This window comes from Ochotona curzoniae, unplaced genomic scaffold, assembly GCF_017591425.1.
Source record: "Ochotona curzoniae isolate NIBS_2020 unplaced genomic scaffold, NIBS_Ocur_1.0 contig_1482, whole genome shotgun sequence".
NCBI classification, from domain to species: Eukaryota; Metazoa; Chordata; class Mammalia; order Lagomorpha; family Ochotonidae; genus Ochotona; species Ochotona curzoniae.
In genome coordinates this window covers 4,721,222-4,734,512 of record NW_024465100.1, presented here as the reverse complement: position 1 = coordinate 4,734,512, position 13,291 = coordinate 4,721,222, and the positions used below count along the sequence as shown (strand labels likewise).

The 13,291-nt window shown below is 39.4% G+C and overlaps 1 protein-coding gene across 2 annotated transcripts in view; it reads right to left on the bottom strand.

The window, feature by feature from the left end:
• The window catches only part of PIK3C2G (phosphatidylinositol-4-phosphate 3-kinase catalytic subunit type 2 gamma), a 241,159-nt gene that overhangs the window by 57,788 nt on the left and 170,080 nt on the right, over nucleotides 1–13,291 (bottom strand). For both annotated transcript variants that reach the window (XM_040968303.1, XM_040968311.1), the window contains one exon: nucleotides 9,614–9,723. In XM_040968303.1, the coding sequence (XP_040824237.1) occupies nucleotides 9,614–9,723 (110 nt within the window). The remainder of the gene's footprint in view (nucleotides 1–9,613; nucleotides 9,724–13,291) is intronic.

Genomic DNA, 13,291 nt, shown 5'->3' with positions numbered 1-13,291 from the left:
TACGCAGAGGTGAAGGGGTGAAATCCTATTGTCTGCCCTCGTGGGGTCTTTATCCTCTAGCACGTTCTGTGCTAAGTGCCTATGTTAATCTTTTCATCCTCCATAAAAAGCAGTGAAATTACCCTCCAAACAGGCAGGAAACCATGAGAAGTTAGACGCATACCACAGTGACATCACCTAGGCAGTAGTAACTGAAGAATTAACATGTGTGATACAGTAGTGCTTGCTCTCAGTGTATTTATCTATAAGGAGCAATGGTGCAGTTTAATCTTCAGGAGAAAAATAAGACAACAGATGGAAGATGGAAATCACGTGTGCAAAAAGACACTAAGACAATGGTCCCCTTTTTAAACATAAAGACAACCCACAGGCAGAAACAAACATACCAGCAGATCTTACTGCCAGGGTACATGACAGGTCTATAATAAAAACAAAATCCTTAAGTCATAGCTTGTATCCTAATCATATCTATGATGTATTCTACTTCTTAGAACTAGGAATACTTAAAATAAGTTTATGGAAAATGGAATGAAACATCTATTCTTGGTTAAAAAAATTTTTTTGAAATTAACACAAAGCATTTTCAAAAAGTTTATAGAAAATAAATATTAAAGAAAACTCCATAGATTATAAAACATTGTTTTCTAAGGACTTGTATTTATATTGACATATAACTGTACGTGGCACATCCTGACACTGGGTTGTCATCCATGTTGGAATAGCCACTGTACCTGTATCAACAATGCTAGGGACAGGTGTTGGAGTCACACTCATTGACCAAGGTTTCTGTAAGAGCGCATATCATTTTGTAGTTTGAATTTTTATCCTTTAGCACTTGGACAGAATCCCTGTCTCACTGCTCCGTCTCGAACAGTTTCAGAGGAATATTTCTGTTAAAAGCTTTTCTTAGGAAGGAATTTGTTGAATATTCTTTTACCACTGACACTACAATTTATTCATATAGATTAGAGAAAGCAAATTAAGTGACTCCTATTCACATGGACAAATTGCATCTTAATCTCCAGCTTTATTTCACTATAGTACTAGTGGTATATGCAATAAACACATTGCTTTTGATATTTGTGTGTATGTTTGCATGTGTACTGCACTTAGCTACTATCCAGCTTTATGAATTAATCTTAGTGATTCAGGAATGGGTAATGAGCTAATATAACTTTGTCATAACTTATTCTATGAAGAAAAATAGTTCAATTTGGATTAGTAATCTTGGAAATGTTTGAGAAGCACTTTCTCATTCTTAAGTATGTAAGAACGCTTTCAGATAGTTTTTGAAAAATTTATTCTTATTGGAAAGTAAGATACACAGGGCAGGAGAGACAAAGAGGAAGATCTTCCGTCCACTGATTCACTCCACAAGTGGCCACAATGGCCAGAGCTGAGCCGATCTGAAGCCACGAGCTTCTTGTGGGTCTCCCATGTGGGTGCAGAGTCCCAAGGCCTTGGGCTGTCGTTCACAGCTTTCCCAGGCCATAAAGAAAGAGCTAGATGGGAAGCAGGGCCACTGGAACACGAACTAGAACCCATAAGGGATCCCAGCGTGAGCAAGGTAAGGACTTTAGCTACTAGGTTAGTGTACCAGGCCTGATAATGGGTTTGTTGTTGATCTTGCAAAAAATGTATGATGGACAAATATTCAAATATTTAAATGCATTTTTCTTAGGAGAAAGTTTACTTTAAAAAAATTTAAAAAATTAAAAAAAATTCTATAAAGCTGGCAAATTTCACATGTACTGCATGCTAACTGAGCTTACTGAAACTTTTTACTCTGCCCCCACTCTTGCTGGCATACCCTGCCCACTCTCCTGCCCTGTGTTTTTCCCTTCCAGTTTTTACAATAGCAAGCATCCATTTCATTCTGCACTCACAGGTTTGCCACCTCCACGAGGTAAGGATGACATGTGGCAAGTAGGGAACAGTAAGCATAATAAATAATAAAAAAACAAAATAAAAAAACCCATATTCCTGAGGTGTTTGAACAGCTGCTGTACGCAACAATTCCAGAATGTTTCTCTTTCACATCTTGGTTATTACAGATTTCAGAGAACATACTTGTCATTTGGGGACAAAAGACATGCTTACTTCATTAAGCATGAATGGCCTCCAGTTGCATCCATTTAGTTGTAAAAGGCAAGATTACATTCTTCTTCGGACTGAGTGGTAATTTCCCTGTGTGTGTATGTACTGTATTTTCTCTATCCAGTTATCTGTTCATGGGCATCTGGGTCGATTCCTCATCTTCGTCACTGTGAATTGAGCTGGTGTAAGTGTGGGAATACAGATGACTCATCATACTGATCTCATTTCCTTTGGATAAAATCCCAGGAGTGGGGATGGCTGGGTCATATATTGGTTGTATATTCAGATATTAGAGTTCATTTCCATACAGTCTGCCCTAATGGTTGCAGTAGTTTACATTCTTACCAACATTTTATTGTTCATTTTTCAGATGATAGCCATTTTAAGTGAGGTGAGGTGAGGTGAAACCTCATTTTGGTTTTCATGTGCATTTTCCTGATGAGTAGTAAACGTGACAGTTTTTCATAGTTGGCCATTTGAATTTCAGCATTTGAGAAATGTCTGTGTCTTGTGCCCATGCCTTCACTGGACTGTTTGTTTTGATATTGCTGAGTTTGAGTTCTTTACAGGGCCTGGATATTAATCTTCAAGTTGTGGAGTTTGCAAATATTTTCTCCCATTCTGCTGCCTGCCCCTACACTTCCTTTGCGATGTAGCTTTTTGGCTTTCTGTAATTCCATTTAGTTTTGCTTTAATTACCTGTGTCCCTGAGGTCTTTTTCAAAGTGTCTTAACCTATGCCTGTGTCTTGTAGAGTGTCACTGATATATTCCTCTAGTAATTTGGTAGTATCACATCATGGATCTAGATCCTTGATTCATTTAGGGCTGATTTTTGTGTAAGTTGTAGATTAGGGGTCTTTCTTTATATCCTGTACATGGGAGATGCAATTTTCCCAGCACCAGTGGTGGGGGAGACTTTTTCCCTAGATGACCTCTATAAAATTCTGCTACAGAATACTGGCCAGTGTGCAGACAGAGCCAACACATAATAGGCGAGAAAAACAAAGGCAAGAGTTTGTTTTCATTAGAAACTAGCCTGTTGGCTTCAGGGATTTTTGGGTTGCAATTTGAAGCTACATATATCCTTAATCCTATGGGTAATACAAAGAATCTCAGACTCTTGCTAGAAATGTGTGCCTCCAAGGATATTTTAAAAACAATTTATGCTTACATCTATTTGAACGAAGACAGATCTTACGTCTTTTCTTTGAAAAAAATATTTTGAAAGTCAGCATTAGAGATGTTTATTCATTGGTTTCCTCCTTAGATGGCTAGCACTGGGTTAGATCAAAACCAGGGACTTTGTGTAGGTCTCCAATGTGGAAGGGGCCCAAATATTTGAACCATCTTTTGTTGCTTTTCCCAGGCCATTAGCCAGGAACTGGCCTGGAAGTAGAGCAGCCAGGAAACAAATATATCCTGAATGAGTGCTGATTTCACAGCATTCCCTATCTCTCAAGACTTTCCCTTGATTTATTGTTTTTGGTTTCTTTAAAAACACCCAGTGACCAGGACTGGAGCAGGTCAAAGACAAGAGTTCCATGCGGATCTCCCGTACTGGCGACAGGGACCCACATTCTGGCGTCACCACCTGCTTCCTTACAAGGAACCAATAGCAGCAGTCAGGAGGAGAAGCAGAACTCAGTCCAGTCACTGTGACCTGGGACGAGCACATCTCACATGGTGATATCACCCAGGATGCAGCAATGCCCATTCCTGGGGCACACAATTTTCTGGGGGGAGGTAGTGTGGATTGGATTTTGGGAAGGTTGGGCATAAGTGCTGCTTTATGCTAGCTTAAGTTTTAGCTAAAGAACAGGATAGGTCATGCTTACTCAGCCTGAGAATTCACAGCAGGCCAAATTCCTTTCATAACTTTGGAGGAAGAAATGGATGAGGTGTGAGAGATATGTGTGTGTGTGTGTGTGTGTGTGTGTGAGGAGGTAGGCAGAGAAGTTTATGCTTAATGATTATAATCTGCTCTGTGAAAGAGGTTATTTGTTCCTAAGGACAGCTAACACAAGATCTGTGCTTGATTGAAAGTTCTGAACTAGGCTGTTCGGACAGCACTTTAATGAATGGTTGCCTTTGTTGCCTAGCAGTGGGCTCTGCGAAGATACTTCATCAGAGTATCAATTTGTAGGGGACTGAGTCATGATCCCTTCTTGAGTCGTCTATTCAATAGCAATGAGCTGTAAGGGAAAAAGAAAAGAGGAGATGTAGAGAGAGGAGTTGACAGTGATGTGAAAAATCTCTTGTGGCCGACAACCAATTTTATTTGCCTCCCTCCCCCCCCCATATAACTAACTGTGATATACTTATATTGTTACTTGGCATGCAGCAGTATCTGAGATTCATCTCATCAGATCCTGAGCCAGAATGTGGAGAAGTGAGATACAGGGCTGCACTGTAATTCCATAGTGTACATTTCCAGAGCAGCAGAAGAGACACTTCTTCTTCCAAGTCTTGAGCAGAGTCAAAGGGGTCAGCCTCTTCATGTTCATGCTGTAGTCAGATCTGGGACACTTAAGGTAGCCACACATGCTGTGTCTCAGATGGCTTAGCTCTAGCTCATGGCCTCATCTATGAGTTTGGGGGTAAATTTTCTTCTCTTTTAAGAGCTCTAAGTAGTCCTAGCTGAAGAAAGCATAGCACAAAACACATGGAGCCTATGAGAACAAAGCTTTTTAATTATACAGGGGCATAGATACATGTGTTTAGATACATATCTATTTTATGTGAATTACTTATTTTGAGTTACATTCATAGCAGCACCAAGATTGATAAAAGATTTACAGCCATAGAGCTTTGATCTCTTTTAGTGAATTACAGATGTTGAAGTTAGCACTTCAAGGATGCACTTCTTGAGGTTTTAAATCCATGCACTATTAATGAACATTGTATAAGATAGTATTATTTACACAGAAAAAGAAGCAAGTGTGCATTTTAAGAAGAGATTTACTTATTTGAAAGAAGATTCTTCCCTTGCTCTCTAGTTCTATCAGCTGGTTCACTTCCCAAATGGCTGCCACAACCAGGGCTGGGCTGAAACCAGAAACTCCATCCTGGTCTTTGATGAGTAAGTACAGAGGCCCAAGCACTTGGGCCATCTTCTGCTGCTTTTTCAGGTACAAGAGAAGGGAGCTAGATGGGAAGTGAGTCAGCCAGGACTCGAACTCCTCCCATATGAAATGCTGACATTACAGACAGAGGACCTTAACTCACAGCACCAGTCCTAGTGTTTGTGCTTTTAAACATTTATTGCAATTATGAGTATTGGTCCCTTACAACTGTTAGGGTTGTTAACTCTGGATTACTTTCATAAAATCACTCTGTTTTGCTTTATTAAATACATACAGTTAAAATATACAGAGCTTAAACTTAGCTGTATGAAAATATACCCTTGTTGTCACCCAATATAATGAATGATTCTTCACCAGACTAAATGGAAGGTGCGATAGAAAAGATCCTCAACTTTTGATAAACATTTCCGTGGACTTTTGAAAGTCTCTCTGTTTATCACAGAAAATAAAGCACAGATTGCAGAATTTTCATACCAAAATTGCTATATCCTAGAATTTGTTTTCCACAAGCGTTCTGAAGTATCCTCACATAGGCTGAGCAAAGAATTTTTACAGAAGATCTTACTACACCACCCATATGCACGGTAAACCCTATTTCAAGGGAAAGGTATGCAAGCTGAGGCTTCAGATTAACATGTACTGTTGAGGCAGGCTCTGGGAGGTTATTGAAGGACAAGGTTCATGAACAGGAGCTCAGAGCAGCCAGGAAAGAGTCACTATACAAAGAGGAAGAAATGTGATTTCTCTGGAGTGAGGGCCAAGTTTTCTGCAAGGAGTTTTCCAAGAAAACCCAAGGAACAGAAAAGCCAGGGGGACTGGTGGTGGCACAGAGTACATCTGAAAAAAAACTCTGCCTTCTGCTGAGACTTAGGACATGCAGGGAACAAGGATTAGAGGATTAGAGATATACATCTTGGTCGAGCGGCAACCACTGGGGGCAATGAGGAACCTTGAGACAATCAGGGTCTGAGAAATAAGTGCCTCAGACCCAAGACGAGGAGGAGAGGAGTTTGGACACAGAGGCTGATTGTTCTAATTTCTCAATCTGGATCATTACTCCTAGAATTAAAAAAAAAATTATTTGAAGGGCTGGGGAACATGAGTGTTCCTAGAACAGTTAATTCTTCAAATGTTTTGCAATGACTCAGATTAGCCAGGCTGGCGCCAGAAACTAGGAACTTAATCTTAGTTTCGCATAAGGGTGGCCAGGACTCCAATTTCTGAACCATCATTATTACCTTCCAGGATCAGCATTGGCAGAGAGCTGAAGTTAGAAACTGGAGCTGGGTATTCAAGTCAGCCATTGCGATGTGTAATGCAGGTTTCTTACACACCACTAGCTTAAATGCCTGCCACTGCCTAGACTTCAACTATGGTCTTGCTTCTGTTGGCTACATCCTTCACCTTTTCTCTGGTGTCTCAATTCATTCAGATAAAAAGATGGATAAAGTATTACTAAGGGAACTAGTGTGGCACAATGGGCAAGCCTGCTACATGCATTCCCAGCATGCCATGTGTGTGCTGGGTTTTGCCCTGGCTGCTCTATTTCTTTCTCGTCTCTTCCTACCTCTCCTTTTTTTTTTCTCTTATAACTCCACCCTTCAAAAAACACAAATCTCAAAATTATTACAGGTCATTAGAGCAGTTCAATGTTATATAAACAAGACTAGGCCTGATCCTTAAAAGCTAACATTTAGAATAGTGTTTTTATTTTATGCCTCATATTTAATGCTTAATGTTTTAATTGCATTTATTGTGAAATAGGACTTGTTTCACATTTAGGGAATACATTCCCTGCTGTACTTGGAGAAACTGTTGTAAATGACAAATATATTAATTAAGATGATATACGGTACCATGTGTAATGTAGTTATGAATCAAGTAGAGCTCAGGTGTAGCACAAAATAGCATTGTTCTGTGGACTACTTGAAGAACAGAAGAGCAGCAAGTACTAGAATGATCATAGACTTCACGGGCAAGGTACCATTTGTAGGTAAGAGTGATGCTTTGTTCAGACTCTCCTGCTATTCCTGAAATCATATCATTTTATGACATTTATGAAAAAGCAAGAAATCTGAGTTTAATGGACAAAGCACAAATGAGTAGACACAGAAACTAACATCAACAGAAAGTATTAATACGGATATAATGGAGAAGGGTGGATAGATTGTAATGACAATAAGATAACGAATTACTGAGGAAAATAGGAAATAGCAAGATAGAAAAGAATTACTGAACAGAACTATGGCATCCTAATTTGCATAACTCCATACCTTTCAAGCCTGCCATGAACTCCAGCATCCCGACACACTTACAGTTATGTTGGCTTTCCCTGTTTTTTTCTCATACAAGCCACCTGTCATCATGAGTTGAGATAACATAAACAAAGGGTCTAAAATACTCAGCTAAATCCTTAAGCCAGTGCCTTTGGTCACAGTCAGGGGTCAAACTAATACTGGCAATTATGTTAGGGGATTTTTATCACTACATTTTCCTAGAGCTAACTGTATTAACAAACATTTTTTTTTCTGGAAAGAAGAAATCTATGATACGTTGCTAATCAATCTCTGATGGTATAATGTATAATGTAAGTAAGACACTAGCTGCCAGGAAGGCACATATTTGTGGGTATAACTGGGGCCCTGTCTGGTGTTTTCAAATCATTGTGTTTCTGGTGCAAAATGCTGGTAAGAACCTTTGTCTGAAGAATTAGATTCCAGTCTTGGATCTGTTGCTGGTCTAATAATTCTGTGGTCTTATTATTTGAAAGCTTATTCTCATTATAAAGAAATAAGGGTCCTTCTAGGTCTAATTTTCTGTGATGCTGCCACATGGTTTTTATTCCTTTTAAGACTTTCTGGGGGGACAGTGTGATTTCTTGACTGGCTACTTTTCTGCCTGCAAATGCCACCATCCCATATGGGCACCAGTTCGTGTCCTGGCTTTACCACTTCTGACCGAGCTCCCTGCTTATATGGCCTGGACAGCAGTGGAGGATGGCCCAGTTGCTTGGGACCCTGAACGTAAGTAGGGCATTTAAAGGATGCTCCTGACTTCAGGTCAGCTCACCTCTGAACGTTGTGGCCATTTGGGGAGTGAACCAGCAGATGGAAGATCTGCTTGTGCGCTATTCTTAAAGTCTCATTACAGTAATAAACAAAGCACTTGTTTAGTTGAAAGGCAGTGTGAGAGAGTGGGGGAAGGATGGATCTTCTATCTGCTGGTTCACTCCCCAAATGACCACAGTGGCCTGGAGCTGGGCCCAGGCTATATCCAGGAACTTGCAATTCCATCTGAGCCTCCCATGTTGGTGACAGGCGACCAAACCCTGTGAACATTTGCTGCTTCCCTGGATGAGTTAGAAAGTTAGATTGAAAATGGAAGCACCATAATCCTAATTGGTACTCATATGGGATGCCAGTGCTAGAGGCATCAGTTTAACCTGCTGTGCCACAGCGCTGCCCCTGACACTGAGTTCTATTCAACCATAAAGTCTTCCTTTCCAGTTAAGTTTTTTGAAATAGAAGTCCCTGAGACAGATCAAATTCTCCAAGTGTTTAGGACTTCTCTATGCGGCCTCACTACACCTCTATAATGGGAATACTCTACAGCATTCATTCTAGATGGGGCAGAGGAAAGGTAACATCTGAGATGTTTTGTTTCCACTACTGTTTTCTTCAAAAGCATTAAAGGCGCATCATGTATGTTCACAAATTTCTAGTTGAAAATATGAGAACTGAAAATTAGACTTTCAGAAGGTTCACTTAATATTGGAGAGGTTATGGGAAGGAAAGAGCATTTGTTCTCTTCTTAAGCAGCTTAATAGGGTCATACTACTAGCCAGCATTAACTGTGCACCCTAACTATGCTAGGATTTTGACATCTGGTCAAAAAGAAAATCCAAAAGGCTTTCTTAAAATCCACTGCTCTTTTGACAGTGATTTGGAACCTAATTGATATTCACTGTATTCTGCTCATATTCCTACTTAATGTAAGCGTGTGTTTTCCCAGACCTGCATATTTAAAAAATTAGATTAAAAATAGCAGATAGCCACAGGGGTCTTCGCCTAGATATTCCAATGTTTGTATTGTCTAACAGATGAAAGTAGTGAGTCCATTTCTCATCACAAATGTTTTTGCCTAAATTGTTTTTCTGGACGTAGTTTAGTGAAACAGCCAATTTGTTTGTCAGCCCTTGCTCTTTTTCAAGGACCTCTTATTGAGCAATCTGTTAGACGAGGAGGATGGTTAACAAACAACAGCATGTTGCAGAAACCCTGACTAAGGCCTTCTGCTGCAGACTCACCATCTGCATGTTGCAAATGGGGCATTGGGGCAGGTGCTTGAAAACATCTTTGCCAGGGACTGGTCAGGATCCTCACAAGTGAACACCTGTGCACGGCTACACAACCACATTCACAACTCCTCTTACTTGGTAAAATAACTTGTGGCTTCCAGGTCTGTATCTTGTGGGCGAAGATTGTTGTAGACATATTTCAGGTCTTGGACTCCATTTAGTTCAGGCAAACCAGCGTGCAGCATCTTCACAGCAACAACCAAAACCAAAAAGAAGACAAAAGAAAAAGCAAATCAAGCCAACTTGGTACTGGTGCTGATAGTCCTTTAAATATGTCTGCATAGCCATGATAGCCATGCCTCCAGTTGGAGGACATGAATTAATATAACTTCCCACATTTTCACTTTTCCCTTTCAATAGAAGCAGCAGCAGTGTAAATAGTCATCTTAAATGACAAAGTTCTTATAAATTCATAATTCAAGTTGGTACTCAGCATTAAACTAGTGAAATAGCATAAGAATATTGTTATTCATGGGCCAGAATTTCTGGATCCAAAATTTACAATGGGAATGACACTGAAGCTGTGCCTTAACCTGAGTTTCCATGATTTTCTCATGCCTGAAGTATATAAAAATGTCCTGAAAGAATCAAATGACTAAGGAATAAGAAATACCCTTGTACATCTAAAATCTTACAAAGTTCTATTTTAGAGAGGAAAAGCTTAGTTCCCAATAATGCATAAGCTCAAGTCTTAATTCTGTGTTCTTTCCTAGCATTATGACTCACAGTTTCCAGTGAACTAGGGAAAATAGTGTATTTTGTAACGATAATTAAGGCAAGTAAATACTTAGACATAAACTCATCTCGTTTTCTTAACCTTCAGGAAGATGCTGTTTCCCAGTGTAGAATAAGAGGCTGATATTCCAGTTACACACAAAATCCCTTAAGGGGAAAAAATTCTTTCTGAAATGAACTTGGCAAAAAAAAAAAAAGGAAAAAAGCAAAGAAGCAACTAAAGGAAGTCTAAGATGATGATTTTATACCCTGTTCTAGTAGAGAGGCAGTATTCCCTTGAAGAGTTAAGAACAAAAGTTAAGAACAATAAGGGATGAAGTGGGACTATGGCTTTGGAGGATGAGTGAAGTTCTAATTGACTTCATGACATTTCAAAGAGAAAGATGGTTTTAAAATGGTCCCCCTCTCCCATAGTCCTAGGCAGTGTGCATAAACAGGAAGGAGGAGAGCAGCCTGTGTTCACAGAACCACGTCCAGGACGGCTCTTGGAACATAGAGTACCACGTGGGTGAACATCTTAGCACTATTAACAATTTTTCTCAAGGTAACAGGAAGCTCTTCAAGTATCTTAACACAGGACTAAGAGAACTGAATTGCATCTTAGAAAGATCATTGTGACTGCATATGAAAAATGAATTACAGTGGGTCCAGGAAGAGGCTGGGCTAGGACTGGTTAGAAGTCAGGTTGATTTATTGGATTTTTTAAATATATGTAGGATGAAGAATTGAGAAGGCAGGGTGACTCATAGGATGAATTGAGAAGGGTGAGAGGGGATCAAAGCACACAGCTAAAAACAGATTGCAGCATTACTAGTATGTAGATTACCCTTGGTGGAAAAAACATCAAGTCATCCTCCAGAGTTGTTGGCTACCTTTCCTCTGCATGATACTAAGCATCTCAACTTCATGTCTATATTCTAGAAATTTTTCTATAAACTTGCTTCCTTTTTTTTTGTGTTGTCTCTACTGTCACCCTAACTAAAAAAAAATCATCTTTTCTCTCCTCATAGTCATCCCCATAATCGGTCACAAAGCTGTATTAAAAAGCCTCAGTAGGCTCTTGTATTGTATTCTTCATTCAGCCCCATGTCTTCATTTACCTAGACTTCTTTTTCAAATACATTTGTACATGTACAAACGTACAAAGTACATCTGTAATTATCTTCCACAGCGTTCTCCACCCATCCCAGTCAGAACCTTTGACTTTCTCCAATGCCAGCACTTGCTTTTCAGACCTTCACAAGTATGTACATTTCTTTCAGGCAAGAATGCCTTTCCCCTCTCTTGCTGTCTATAGAAGATCTTGTTAAGACTTCTTCCTCCTTGAAGCATCAGTTTTTCTAATGGTGAGTTACATTACTGCTTTCTTGTTCACCCGTCACATCCTGGGACCACCACTTTCACAGTACTAATTGACTCATTTTTAGCATGTGATATTTTAAATTCTTTGAATACAGTACCAGGGCTTTAATACAATGTCGGGCTGTTTATTTTACCTAGCATGATTTATTTTATATGCGCAATAATGCACATGAAGAAAAATGAGTCAATGAAAGGAGTATCTGATGTCATCAGGCATTGAAAAGCTAACAAACAATGCAGGGAGAAATATTCACAACAGTTACAAGAATCTAGGCCTAGGTTTGTGCTATCAATTTGGTACTTGGCAGGTTAGAAACATCTGTCTGCTTATTGAGGCACATTTCTTCCTTGGCACAGATTGAGCTTCCTTATCTAAAGAACAGACTGCTTCTTCAGAGTCTAAAATATTTTATGCTTTATCTGAATATCCCAAATATACATCAGCTTGGCTAGAACTCCATCAACCCTTTTCTTGGAAGATGTATCCTGTCCTTGATCCTTTCTATGCCAACACACATGCACACACAGTACATCCCAGCTCTAAAGCTGCGGATACCTTCAAGCCAGCTGCACCTCACTCTGATGTCCTGAAATGATTGATAAAAATAGTTTTAAGCTCATCCTTAAAATGGGTTCCATTAGGTGGAGAGGAGGATTTGGCTATTGTGATTCTGTGGGTCACACAATAAGAATGCCTTAGCCTTGTCTATTTTCTGATGCACAGCAGTTCTGCCTGAGTAGCAACTGTAACTGGGTCAATAGGAAAGCCAGTGGCGACTCGAACAGGTAATGAACAGGTATAGGTAATGAATACATTAGTCCTATTTTAAAGGACTGGAACGTTTTAAAGTTTCTGCCTCTGTTCTCCTCTTACAAAATCTGAATCTATTTTGAAAGTTATGCTTAGAAAGGCAGATGCTCTTTGCACCACACACAGAAGTTAGAAAGATGCGGGAAATATCTGATGTGATAACGGGTGTGGTAAACACTTTAAATTGGGTGAATGGTCCCTCTGTTCTTTGGGAATCTTCCATAGTAGCTGATATTAATTTTTTTTAATGAAAGAAAAGCAGATGAAACGAACGTTTTCATGTTATTGAACTCCGCACCACTCTTGGGTTTTCTACAGATGTTGCTTTTAAGCAAGATGGGAATTTCATAGATTATTTATCCCTGCTTCTCCCTGAAGTAAGTAAAATTCACTGAGGATATCTGGAAACACAGTGCTTTCTAGTGAGGCCAAGCCATTAACTTCACAGTAGACACACCAGGCATTCAGGACTCATAACGCTGGGTACTGGTCATTTATAGAAGAAAGAATTTATGGCGCATGTCAAGTATTTCTCAAGTTGTAAGTGAGATATTTTGTAGATCGAGTCATCTTAAAACAACTGCTAACATAGCCTTCACATGATCCCTTTTTCGAAAAGCTGTATCTTCATAGTATTTTAGCATACATGGCACTCAGTACAATTTTGTCATCATAGAAACAGTACAAACTTTTTTTTTTATCCTTAGGGTTTATTTTGAAATATCTGTGCCTAGTTTGGACACTTTTTAGAGTTGATGCTACTCTGCATTTGTAGACACTTATAGTATTTGACATTGAGAAGTGCTGGATATCAGTTACTTGTCAACATACATTTTATCTGCTTA